The following is a 13,753-nucleotide window of genomic DNA, read 5'->3' as shown; positions in this document are numbered from 1 at the left end:
AAAAAAAAAAAAAAAAAAAAAAAAAAAAAAAAAAAAAAAAAAAATTCTGCACTGTATTTCATAAAATGGATGTCAGTGCTGCAGCATGATACAATAGCTTTATAAATTAATTATTTAAAGTACGTAATTTGTGAATAGTAATAGTTTGGGGGTAGGAATTATATAAGGAAGGTGATATTTTGCTGGTCCAAAATATGTTGCCTGTAAAGTTAAATTTTGTTACCCTTATTTGCTTCTGACTAATTAGTTGGATATAATGGAAGATGTTCTTAATGACATTGTACTCTTTAAAAATTATTTGGAGTATAACTCAGATGCCTTTTGTTTTGTTGTGGTTTTGTTGTTGAAGTCTGACCAGTCAGGGTGTTGGAGAGCTTTGGAACAACGCACCTGGTAGCTTCAGTTAGAATTTTCTTGTAATTTACAACGGTGAAAATGCTGCCTTTCAAGTTAGGAAAGCACTTGAATGTTCTGTCATTACAAACTTTTTGGAGATAATGAGGCAGTGTTGCTGAGTGATTAAAAGTATGTGTGATATGTGAATCAGTTTTCTGTGGTGATGAAAATTTTCTGTCTTAATTGAGGTGGTGGTTAAAAATACATATGTATATTTATCAAAATGCATCAGATTGTACATTTAAGATCTGTACTTTTCACTGAATATAAAATTTACCTCAATTTAAAAATAAAAAGGTTCTAGTGGTTAGGGACTAGTAAACTAAGTAAACATAAAAATGCACCAGATACTATGAACAGAAATAGAGTGGAACAAAGGGGTAGTCATAATGGGGAGGAGGGGATCTGGGATCAGGAAGCAATTTTAGATAAGGGTCAGGGAGATTCTCTAACAGGTGTATTTAAGCAGAAGCCTGAGTGAAGTGACATGCAGAGGTCTGGTGGAAGAGCTTTTCAGGTGAAGGAAGCACATATGCACAGACCCTGAAGTGGGATGAAACTTGACATTTGTTCAAAGATTAGTAAGAAAGCCAGTGTGATTGGAGTGAAGTGAAAAAGGGGGAAAGTGGTGGGAGGGATGTGAGTTTGGAGAGGCAGAAAGGGCCATATCATAACATGGCCTTGTAGGCCATTGAAGTGCTTTGATCAGGGGACTGGAGTGATCTGCTTTATATTTCTAAAAGATCTGGCTTGTGAGGAAAATACAGTGTAGGGAGACTGGGAGTAGAAGCAGAGAGACCAGTTAGGGGGTTGCCACTAAGAAATTTATTTTTTCCACATGATAGTAGAATCAAAGCCTATAATTTGTATAGTTTTTTTTTTTTCCTTTTTGTCTTTTTTACTGACCGGCAATGGGATTGCAACCCTTGGTGTTGCGCCCACACCGCGCTCAGCCAGTGAGCGGGAACCGGTCTCCACATGGGATCCGAACCCTCAGCGGGAGCGCCGCCGCGCTCCCAAGCGGTGCACTCTCCGGTGCGCCACCGGGCCGGCCCTGTATAGTTTTTATCTATACAAATTGAATGGTGATCTTGCTAGCAATAAAATTACTTAATTTAACTATTTAGTTTCTGTTTTTTTTTTTTTTTTTTTTTGGTGGCTGGCTGGGATGAAAATCCAAACCCCTTGACCTTGGTGTTATAAGGCTGAGCTCTAACCAGCTGAGCCAACCAGCCAGCCTAAGTTTTTGTCAGAGTGGTTGTCTCTTTCAACAGTCACTAATTCAGGTTTAAGGGTTTCAAATTTTTGACAAGATAGAAAACTATGTAGAACTACAAATCTGCCATGATATTAATGTCTATAATCTTTGTTATGTCTTCAGATGTAACTATATAAAATGATTTGCTTGGGCTCTTTTTACTCCATTTATGAGGGAATAGGTCAGTCTTTTTTTTAAAAAAAAAAAAGATGACCGGTACAGGGATCTTAACCCTTGTCCCAACCCGCGGGATATTCAACGCAGACCCTGGAGGGGGGAGTGGGAATGGGATGGAACAAGAGACGCGAGAAATTGAGACAAGACAGTATTCTGATCGTCTCATTTATTAGCCAGAAGGTCACAGCTTATATAGACAGCAGGAGGGAATCAGCAGATAAGGAAGTATGCAGATGGTTTACTGAGAAAACCGCAGGGCGGGTTGTTCCGATAAATGGAAAATTCCCATTATCTATGGCAAGTTGCAAAGTTACCTACACCCATAGTGCACAGGATGGGGAGGGACGGAAGATAACAGCAAACGAGGCTCTGAGGCCTCGAGGCACTAGCTGGGTGGGCTCTTTTGGCTCCAGACAGGCAGGCAGCCGTGCTCTAATGGCTCCGGACAAACCCTTGACTTGGTGTTGTCAGCACCACGCTCTCCCAAGTGAGCTAACTGGCCATCCCTATACAGGGATCCAAACCCGTGGCCTTGGTTGTTATCAGCACCACACTCTCCCAAGTGAGCCACGGGCCAGCCCTGTCAGTCTTGAATGCTAACAGCAATAGGCAGGAGAGGACTTTCTTCCATTTTCTCTTTTCCCATCAAATCTTCATCTGGTACTGATTCTGAATAAAACTCAGCACAAATCAGAAGTTTGTATTTGACTGCAGTTTGAGAGTTCAAAGAACTTACTTGAAGAAATAGCATTGAAAATAAGGTGGGCTAATTCTTAGTATAAATAAATGTTTCATGTTCCTTTGTTAGATCCCAAGCAGTGTTGAAGATATATTTAATGACGATCGCTGCATAAATATCACCAAACAGGTAACAACAACAAAAAGTAGAAATAGTGCCGCCTCTAAACCTTTGGGTCAAAATAAAATGCCACTTGATGCTAATTTTTTCTTATTCTTTTAGACACCATCATTTTGGATTTTAGCTCGTGCCTTAAAGGAGTTTGTGGCCAAGGAGGGTCAAGGAAATTTACCTGTTCGAGGCACAATTCCTGATATGATTGCAGATTCAGGAAAATATATAAAATTGCAAAATGTGTAAGTCACTGTTTTCAAACTATGTAACAGACAAATTAATCTGTTTATATTAGAGATAAACATTTTTATCAGCCTATCAGAAATCAAATGAAAATCTCTTATAACCTCATTGCTTTAAAAGTAGGCTAAAGAACTCAGGCAGATTTTTTTTTTTTTTCTGAATTTTATTTTTTAGAGAAGTTTTAGGTTCAGAACAAAATTGAGTGGAAAGTACAGAGAGTTCCCATCTAGCCCCAGGGGGCAGAGTTTTTTCTTTTATATTTCATGGTAAAACCTAACATTTAATCGCTTTTACTCTGTGCTATGAACTATTTTGTGTATTAATTTAATGCATACATAAGGTTCACAACAACTTTTTAAGAGAGATACTGTTATTGTCCCCCAGGATTTGAATTCCATGAAACCAAACTCCAGAGCCTATACTCTTAGCTGTGGCCCTCTACTTTTATCTGTAACTTAAAACCATGAAGTCTTTAGTTTCAGTGAATTTTTTATCATTAATGTTTTGTAATGTAAAGAATCCATGACTATAGTTAGAGACCTGCTATCCAGGTATCACTAGCCTGAACCCAGGTAGACTGTGGTAGGGATGGGTCTCAGTGGATATTACCCTTGTAATAGTGCTGATGAATGCAGGGGTACTGACTTGGTTTCCTCAAGGGCCAGATAATATACAGAAATGATGTCTTGTTCTCTAGATAGAATGCACTCGTTATCTCAGTCACTGACTAACAAAGCTTGGTTTGTTCTTCTTGCCTAAGAGTTCAACTCCTTAAAAGTAGGGAAAGATCAATTGAGGATAGAAGTATGACCTCACATGGGAGGTAGTCATCTTAAATACTGATCATTTTTAGAGGGTGAAATATAAATAGACCTAAAGAAAAGTTATACATGAATTTGTAGATGGACAGTTTTGAAGTATTTAACTTTCCTTGGACGTGATTTCAAGGAGACAAGTCATGTTCTTCATTAACATATTTTCTCAGGTCCTCTGTCAGAGAGGGCATTTTTAAGTTGGGTGCTGTTAATTATAGAGGTAGCCTGGGTTTTAGTGGACTGCAAGGGTCTTACTACCATTACTGGAAAGATCCTCAGCCACTGATGGGTGCTGCTGGTACCATTTCCTTAGCACTTCCACATTTTATATATTGCCAGACCAGTATTTTTTTCATGAAAAGGAAAGGACCTTTTGTATGCTTCATGGTGATAATTTAAATTTTGCTAATTTTATTTTATTTTTCCTTTTTGTCTTTTTTACTGACCGGTAACGGGATCGCAACCCTCGGTGTTGCGCCCGCACTGCGCTCAGCCAGTGAGCGGGAACCGGTCTCCGCATGGGATCCGAACCCTCGGCGGGAGCGCCACCGCACTCCCAAGCAGCGCACTCTCCAGTGCGCCACCGGGCTGGCCCGTAAATTTTGCTAATTTAAAAATTCATTAATAGTAGCTTTTCTTTCTTGTTGTTCTTTTCCAGTTATCGTGAAAAAGCAAAGAAAGATGCTTCTGCTGTGGGGAATCATGTAGCAAAATTGCTGCAGTCCATCGGTCAGGTATGCTTCTGGACCCACTGTGCATTTGAGGGTACATCTCCGTAAAGGCCTGAACACAACTTCCAGCCAGAAATGGTTTAGAGATAGAGGGTGTGGTGCTGACTGTACTTCTTTAGAGGAAGTTCTCACTTGCCTGCCTAATGAGAAAGTATGTTATAAGGAAACAAGGTGTTTTTAAAGTGCTCTCCCTGCTCTTGGAGAAAGCCTTCCCATCTCACAGTAATTGGATTTGTGCTGTGTCCTCTGTTAATCTCTTTTGTACTGGCGCAAAACCTGCATTTCTCTCTTTACAGGCACCAGAGTCCATTTCAGAGAAAGAATTAAAATTACTCTGTAAGTCCCCTTGAATTGATTTTCTTATTTTGCTTGATAAAAATGTGCCATTGGGAATAGGAATTTTAAATGGTTGAAATTTAAAATTTTCCATGGTCTCAGCGGTATAGATATATATAGTTATTAGGGTTTTTTTTCTGTCATAATGTAATAAATGGAGACAGTACTTTAAGACTGGGTCAGAGGAGGGGCATATCTATCTATGGCAGTGCTAAAAAGGCATGAAGATCAATTAATTGAAAATTGTCATTAGTACAGAATTATTTTTAGCTTATTAATTGTAAATAATTTGGGAAACTTTTTTGTCTGGAGACTTTGGGTGTGAAGTCTTGAGTCACATGTACATTGATGGGTATCAGTTTAAATACTCATTTTGATCTGTGTTTTAATGACTGTTTCCATTTATTACTGTAATGGAATTTTTTGCTGTCTAGTTTCAGAGTGGCTAGGCTCCTGGGGTCTTCTTGATAAGTCCTTACTAAGCTTAAAGCATTTTCTTTTATTTAAGAGTCAGTTTCAGAATAATAAAAAAATCTGTTTTACATGCCATTTGAAGATTTTTCCCTGTAGCTATTCCTTCTAGTTCCTGCAGAAATTTATATTTTGCATTGCATCTTTAAAATAGGTCTATCCAAGCTTTCTATTTCTTACTTTTCCACAATCCCTGTTTAGGCCCAGTTTTAATGTTTTGTTCCACTACTGATCTTACACCTTGTTTCTGCATTAGTGTTTGTTCTATTAAATTATATGATATCAGATTAAAAGTGCATGTTGGGTATTTGAGGATTTATTATTCTGTTTTGTCTACTTCAGTGTATGTTTGAAAATTTCCATGATACAAAATTTTTTTTTAAAAAAGCCTTACATATATCAAGAGCACAATATATAACAGTCTCCTGTAGGACTATTTATCCATAATAATGATGAAAAATGCTAATTATTGAGCCATGTCAGGTATTGTGCTAGGTATGCACTGTATATAGTTGTCACATTTGATCCATAGAACCACTCTCAAAGGTAAACACTGTTACCCCACTTTACAAATGAAAACTGAGGCTCTGAGAGGTGCCAACACCTTCTTAGTGCTGAACTGGTTATAGTGCCAAATAGAAGACATTTCTTCACATTTATGTCTGTGAAGGGTATGTACAAAATTTTCTTTTCTTAAAGTTACCTGTGATTTGGAATATTCACCTGTCACAACCATTATTTCCATAATGTTTTTACTGTGTACAGGCAGCAATTCTGCATTTCTTCGAGTAGTAAGATGTCGATCCTTAGCTGAAGAATATGGTTTGGATACCATTAACAAGGATGAAATTAGTAAGTATAATAACCTTCTGATGCTACATTAATTTTCATTAGTTGTAAAGATATAAGAATTTTTTGTATAATATGAAAGATAATGTAAATGTTTATGCTCTAATTTTATTCTATAAATCTAAGTAATTATAATTTTTATATATATGTTATATAAAAATTTATATATACATAAAATCATATTTAGGTCACTGAGTCTGTTGAATGATATGAATAAAAGCTAAAGTTAGCTTGTTACTACTTTAGTAGAGATTGTGTAACTCCAGATAATAGTCCATAAGATTACTGGTTTACATCTTAATGTATCTCCTCTTATTTTGTTATTTTTACCATTTTCTATTTTATTGTCACAAACATTTAAATTTTGTGGTAGAATTGTCCTGTATCCTGAACCTTGAGTATATAGTAAATTCAGCCCTTTGTTGTATGTTGTGAATTACCCACATTGTACTGAATTTTTTTTTTTGCTTTTAGTTTCCAGCATGGACAATCCAGATAATGAGATAGTATTGTACTTAATGTTACGGGCTGTTGACAGATTTCATAAGCAACATGGTAGATATCCAGGTAAGAATAGCAATTGAATTACCAAATATAATAAAACCTTGAATAAACACTTAAATTGAATTGAGTCTTAAAGTGTTCTCAGGGTGTTTACAATAGTAGTGCTTGAATTTCACATTGTAAACATACCTAGTTTATCCCAGTGAGGAACTACCATTTGTTTTTTAAGTGTAACTATTTGCAAATAGTGTTTGATTCTAAACTGTTATAGGGGAATGTTGTTTGAATGCATATAAAAGAAAATTTTTTCTGTCAGTTTCTTAGTTTTCATAGTTTCCCTAGTTTTCATAGTTTCCCTAGTTTTCTGTCAGTTTCTGTAGGACTCACACTGAGTTTAATTTAGTGGAATAGGAAAGCCACAAGAAGTATACCAGTGACTTCTAAACTGAGAACTTTGAAGATGTAGGGATTTCCTTGTTCTGTATCTATTTTTTGTTATCTGCACATGTAGTAGTTGGAGAATTGACATAATCTCAAAGATTACAGTTATTTCTTAGAGTATTTTTATTTTTGATGATAATTTTAACTGTGTATCATAAAACCTGTTGCCCCAGCTGATGTAGTTTGCCCCCAGAATTTATAGTCTTAATGAGCAAGCCCACCAGAAGAAAAAAAAAAGAATAAACACCAAATGTATATTGCTTTATTTTTATTATTTAATTAGAATGTATTTTGGTTGTCTATTACATAAACAAACCACCCCAAAACTTAGTGGTTTAAAACAATACATTATTATCTCTCTTGATTTTGTGGATTGACTGGGCTCAGTTAGGGAATTCTCTTTGGGAAGAGGGGGTGTCCTGTAGTTGCACAACACCTGAGGTTGGAGTCATTCTGAAGGCTTGATTGATTTGAGTTAGATATCCAAGAAGGCATTTTCACTCATATGTCTGGGACCTTAAGTCAGGGTAGCAGAAACAACTGGGGGCTGGTCATACATCTCTCTCCACATGGCTAACTTGGGCTTCCTTTTACCATGGCAGTCCTAGGGTAGACTTATGTGGTAGCTGGCTTCCCCAGAGTTAACATTCTAAAAGATACAAATGGAAGGTTTAAGGATTTTTATGACCTAGTCTTGGAAGGCACACAGTATCACTTACGTTGTTTTCTGTTGGTTTCACAGGCCAGCTTAGATTAAGAGTGGGAGGGGATTACATGAGGGCATGAAGGGTATGTTTACTGGGGTACCATCATGGGAGACTAGCTACTGCATAGAGCACAGGATTTGGAGTTAAACCTGGGTTTCAATCCAAGCTCTATCACTTACTGTTTCTATGATCTTGGGTTAAGTGACTCTTTCCCTTCAAGTCCAGTTCTGTCATTTATGGAATGGCAGTAATAGTATTTACTTTATTGGATTTTAAGGGTTAAATATGTGATATATGAAAATCACTTAAAACATTGCCTAGCACCTTGTAAGTACCCAGTAAAGGATAGGTATTACTATTATGAGGAAGAGTAGTGACAATAGGTTTTTAAACCAGAGTGGGTAAGAGACACGGATGTTTTTAGTAATACCTTAATGTTATATTTTTCCTTCTAATAGTAATAATAATAGCTTACGTTTGGAGACATTACAGTTTAATCATTAAGAATTGTCTGGGCTCCTATTCTAGTTTTGCTATTATGAGCTAAGTAACTTAATCTGTGCCTCAGTTTTCTCATTTCTAAAGGGGGAAAATAATACCTACTTTATAAGGTTGTTGTGAAGATTAAATCAATTAATATATATAATGTACTTAGTGTCCAGCATCTGTTAATGCTCAATAAATGTTACCTGTTATTATAGCTTTATGTACTCTGTGTAATTTAGTCTGTTAAAATGGATAATAATGACCATAATTTTTATACAGGGTATATAGGACATTATCATTCATTCAGTTCTTTTATCAAATAATTATAGAGTGCTAACTACAAGGGAACTTTTTGATGTACTCTCATATGTGTCAGATAGTCTTCTAGACACTGGGTATGGAGCAGTGGACAAAGACTTACCTAATTAAAATTTTTAATAGGTTTTAGTTTGTCTCTTTGATTATGGGTTTGCAATATTTGCAAATATTTGTCTCATACTTTCTATTTTGTTTTTACTTCAGTTTTATACCTTATTGTTTTGACTAGAACACCTGAAACTGGATTAAATAAAGGATATAGCCATTAATTTTTGAATCACATATTTATTTTAATGAAAATTAATTTATATGTATTTTTAGGGGTAGCCACCTATCAAGTTGAAGAAGATATAATAAAGTTGAAGTCTTGTCTCACTGGCTTCCTTCAGGAATACGGATTATCTGTAATGGTGAAAGATGATTATGTCCACGAATTGTGAGTATTTTTAGGGCATATCAGAGGTAATACCCCACCTGTCGTAGGCTAATCTAAGTTCATGTCTCCGTCTTTTCATGTAGTTGCCGATATGGAGCTGCTGAGCCACATACTGTTGCTGCGTTTTTGGGTGGTGAGTTCCAAAGATAAGACTGTCATCTGTTGTTACACAGTACAGTTACTATTTTAATATGAAGTTTATTTGTTCATTTTTTAAAAGATGACTGGTAAGGGGATCTTAACCCTTGACTTGGTATTGTCAGCACCACGCTCTCCCAAGTGAGCCAACCAGCCATCCCTACATAGGGATCCAAACCCATGGCCTTGGTGTTATCAGTACCACACTCTCCCAAGTGAGCCACGGGCCAGCCCTTGAAGTTTGTTTTCTTACCTATATTAATTAGGGAGGTTAGTGAAGTAGAATGTTATATTTAGATTATTCAGTAGTCCCCCCATACGGTCTCCCTGCCATCCATCTTTCTCACTGTCATTCATCTTAAACTCTTGGAGAGTCACTCTGAATCCTTTTTTGTTTTGTTTTGTTTGACAGCTGGCTGGTACAGGGATTGAACCCTGGACCTCTGTGTTATCAGCACCACACTCTAACCAACTGAGCTAACAGGCCAGCTCTCTCAATCCTTTAAAGCATAGCTTTGATCATGTCTCTCATTTAGCTAACCCTCTGCCCCACCAGTTCACACACATGCTCTCTACAATGGTCAAACAAGTCCAGGGACCTTAGCTTGACATTAAAGACTGTGTTCTGGTTCCACTCAACCTTTCTGGCCTTGGTGTTATCAAGTTACTTGCTTTTCCCCCAGATATGCCCTTTCATTTGTCACTCCTAGATCTTTGCTCTTCTGGGCTCATTTGCCTTAAAATTCTCTATTTCCTGCATGTCCAAAACCTACCTGTTCTTCAAGGCCCAATTCAAAAATGCCATTTCTTTCATAAAAACTCCTTTTACTTCCTTCCCTCCCTTTACTTCCCCCTTGTCTTAGTTTGAGCTGCTACAACAGAAAACTGTAGGCTGGATGGCTTACAACAGAAATTTATTTCTCATAGTTCTGGAGGCTGGAAGTCTGAGATCAGAGTGCCAGCATGGTCAGGGTCTGATGAAAGCCTGCTTCCTAGTTCACAGACAGCTCTCATCTCACTGTGTCCTTACATGGTGGAAAAAATGGCAAGAGAACTCTCTGTGGTCTCTTTTATAAGGGCACTAAATCCCATTCGTGAGGGCTCCATTCTCATGACCTAGTCACCTCCCAAAGGCCTCGCCTTCTAATACCATCACATTGGGAGTAAGGATTTCAACATATGGATTTTGGCGGGACACAAACATTCACTCCATAACACCCCTCCAAAAAAATATTTCTATCCTGCCTGTATCTTCTATAGACTGAGCTATTTTCTTGTTACATTTTCTTTCTGGCTGATTGTTTTGAAGGTAGATCCAGGTCTGATTAATATTCAAAGTGTCCAAAATGTAAATGAATGATACAGAGCTAAGAAAACTATATTCTAAGCAAACCCAAATTAAAGCTTGATTCAGGATAATTTATTTTAAACTAAAACCAGTTCTCTTGTGCCAAAATAGCAAAGTAACCTTCCAGGTAACAGAAAAGGGCAAATTATTATTTATTCAGATTCAGTCCAGATTCTAAGAGATACAGCCAGAGACATAAGATGACTGGATGACTTGCCCATAGCAGAGAAAAGTATAAATTGAAAGTTTTTTTTTTTTTTTTTGTCCTTTTTGACTTTTTTACTGACCGGCAACGGGATCGCACCCCTCGGTGTTGCGCCCGTCCCACGCTCAGCCAGTGAGCGGGAGCCGGTCTGTACGTGGGATCCGAACCCTCGGACGGGAGCGCTGCCGCCTTTCCCAAGCGGGCGCACTATCCAGTGCGCCACCGGGCCGGCCATTACTTCTGTGCATTCTTTTTTTTTTTTTTTGTCCTTTTTGACTTTTTTACTGACCGGCAACGGGATCGCACCCCTCGGTGTTGCGCCCGTCCCACGCTCAGCCAGTGAGCGGGAGCCGGTCTGTACGTGGGATCCGAACCCTCGGACGGGAGCGCTGCCGCCTTTCCCAAGCGGGCGCACTATCCAGTGCGCCACCGGGCCGGCCATTACTTCTGTGCATTCTTTTTTTTTTTTTTTGTCCTTTTTGACTTTTTTACTGACCGGCAACGGGATCGCACCCCTCGGTGTTGCGCCCGTCCCACGCTCAGCCAGTGAGCGGGAGCCGGTCTGTACGTGGGATCCGAACCCTCGGACGGGAGCGCTGCCGCGCTTCCCAAGCGGGCGCACTATCCAGTGCGCCACCGGGCCGGCCATTACTTCTGTGCATTCTATAATCATTTTGTACAATGCTGTTATATCCCCTCACTTCTTTCAGGTTTTGTTTAAATGTTATCTTCTCTGTGATGCTATCTGTGACTCTCCTATTTAAAACTGAGCCCCTCTTCTTGTACTCATATCCTCCTTCCTTGCTTTTTCTCCTTAGCACTTACGGTCATTTGACATACTATACTTTTTATTTATATGTAAATTATCTCCCCCTTGCTGCTAAAAAAGTGCAATCCATGAGAGCAAGCAGATCTTTTTGTGTTTTGTTGCCTACTGTATCTCTAATGCCTAGAACAATATCTGGTGCATACTAGAGTCTCAGATTTTATTGAGTCAGTGAATATTTGGGAAAAAGGAAGTTTCAGGTTATAAAAGATACAGAGCTTTTTTTCTTGGTAGTTTTTTGTTTTTTCTTCTGTTTATTTTGTTTTGAGTAGTTATAGTAGCCTGGCAGTATTTAATATAGATTCGTATCTAAATTACAAATTTTTTTTTATAAAAGTAAAAAATTTATCTTTGTTATAAAAGTAAGACAGGCACAAGGTAAAATTGAAATGCAACAGAAGGATGTCCTTTGAGAATCTTTTATGCCTACGTGTATACTTTTAAAAAGTTTGATCAATCATACTACTGTTTAGACTTTGTTTACTTACTGTATCTTGCCAGTTTTTCTAAACCACCATAATTAAAAATACTTCCTTCTTTTAAATTGTGCCGTAATATCCCATTGTGTGAATGTCTAAAACAAGACTTTTATTTCCTTTAATAACATAGTTATAAAGAATTGTAGCCTTTTATTTTGATACAACTCAGTAAGCTATTTTTGTTTTGAACTATTTTGAAATAACTTTGCTTTTGGAAGGGAAAGGTTTCTTTATGAATTGAGTATTTTTATATAACTCTCGAAGTTTACTCTTTTCAAAGATTTGCTTTTCTTTTTTTTCCTTGCAGGAGCTGCTGCTCAAGAGATTATCAAAATAATCACTAAACAATTTGTAATTTTTAATAATACTTACATTTATAGTGGCATGTCACAAACTTCAGCAACTTTCCAGTTGTAGAATAAGCACCTGTGTAGTGTGTTAATGATCGAAAGTGTAATTGTCTTCTGGTTGTACTTTAGTCTGTAAAATTCTGCTACAGGACAGCGGTTAAATTGTTTCCCTAATAAACATTTGTTCATTTGTAATAATGTCTTGTTCTTTGCGGGGAGGAGAGAGGAAACAGTCATTTTCCCAGAGAATAAAACTATCCATTTTTAATTGAGTTCATTAGTACTGGCTTGTTATTTTGGAGTTACTTATCATTAGAAGTCGCTTAAAATATTTTTTTTCTTACCATCTTAAATAATGAATTTAAACCATGTGTAGATTTTAGCTATGGACATTTTAGGACAATCATTTGTTAAAATGAATAGAATTTAAGACATATTTCAGGATATGTAGTTTTATCAGAAAACAACCCATCCTCTGTATGTGGTGTTAATAAATAACTTAGGTTTTGCTGCCTACACCTACTTCTTGAAATTTTATGGGTTATTTAATCCATCTTACAGAAAATCTTAAATTTCATTTTAAAGTTTCATTGGACTAACAGCATTCACCAGCATATTAGAGGGCAACCCTCCCCCCCCAACCACACAAAAAAAGATGGTCGTAGAGTCAAACTATGGAAATCCAGAAGAGGGGGCGGTGCCCAGTGTCTTACTTATTTCTGGCTGAGGAATGTGTTACATGACTCTCAGCACCTTAAAGCCCTAGATTGGTGGCAGGCAGGTCCGAGGCGAGTGACTCCTATGTGAGAACCAGTGTTAGATGTGCCAAGGGGATACTTCACAGGGGTTTGGTTTTCTTGGACCCTATTCTTCACTGTATCAGCTGACTTTTCCCACAGCAGGCACTGCCCCCTGACAGTATCTCATTTCTACCTCCCAACCTTCCCATGCGGTGGATTTTATTATGGAAGCGGCCATGAACACAAGGCTAGGCTTTGGTCCCATTCGAGACCCAGGAGCCCTGGGCCTGTGGTCTAGACAGAGGGAAGTGCGCCTTGGCCAAACTCCTGAGGCCACCTGCCAATGTGGCAGGTGTGTGACAGGGGTGTCCATCACCCAGCACAAGGGACAGGCTGCAACGCTGGGGGGGGAGGGTGTTGAGGGAAGTGGGGGTTGTCCCTGCGCTCGCGTGGCCTAAGCGGGCCCCGCGGCCACCTTCACAGAGCTTGAGCTAGTCAAGGGCGTTCTCCTAACTCCCTGGGGCGAACGCCCTTCTGAGGAAAGAAAGCCCTAAAACAGATGGCGGTGAGATTAGGAAGTTTCCCCTTCAAATTGTGACTTTCATTTTCCCCTTTTAAATTGTGACCTACCCCCCCCCCCCCCCCC

The 13,753-nt window shown here is 38.3% G+C and overlaps 1 protein-coding gene across 2 annotated transcripts in view; it reads left to right on the top strand.

Annotated features, from left to right (window-relative positions):
• Positions 1-12,639, top strand: part of NAE1 (NEDD8 activating enzyme E1 subunit 1) — a 27,507-nt gene extending 14,868 nt beyond the window's left edge. For both annotated transcript variants that reach the window (XM_008574132.1, XM_008574133.1), the window contains 9 exons: positions 2,640-2,699; positions 2,793-2,926; positions 4,401-4,476; positions 4,770-4,809; positions 6,046-6,132; positions 6,604-6,696; positions 8,907-9,021; positions 9,105-9,154; positions 12,325-12,639. In XM_008574132.1, the coding sequence (XP_008572354.1) occupies positions 2,640-2,699; positions 2,793-2,926; positions 4,401-4,476; positions 4,770-4,809; positions 6,046-6,132; positions 6,604-6,696; positions 8,907-9,021; positions 9,105-9,154; positions 12,325-12,434 (765 nt within the window). In that variant the 3' untranslated portion in view covers positions 12,435-12,639. The remainder of the gene's footprint in view (positions 1-2,639; positions 2,700-2,792; positions 2,927-4,400; positions 4,477-4,769; positions 4,810-6,045; positions 6,133-6,603; positions 6,697-8,906; positions 9,022-9,104; positions 9,155-12,324) is intronic.
• Positions 12,640-13,753: the final 1,114 nt, after the last annotated feature.

The sequence above is a fragment of the Galeopterus variegatus genome, unplaced genomic scaffold (genome assembly GCF_000696425.1).
Source record: "Galeopterus variegatus unplaced genomic scaffold, G_variegatus-3.0.2 Scaffold999, whole genome shotgun sequence".
NCBI classification, from domain to species: Eukaryota; Metazoa; Chordata; class Mammalia; order Dermoptera; family Cynocephalidae; genus Galeopterus; species Galeopterus variegatus.
The sequence above is the reverse complement of the archived record's forward strand: the minus strand, read 5'-3'. Positions and strand labels throughout refer to the sequence as shown.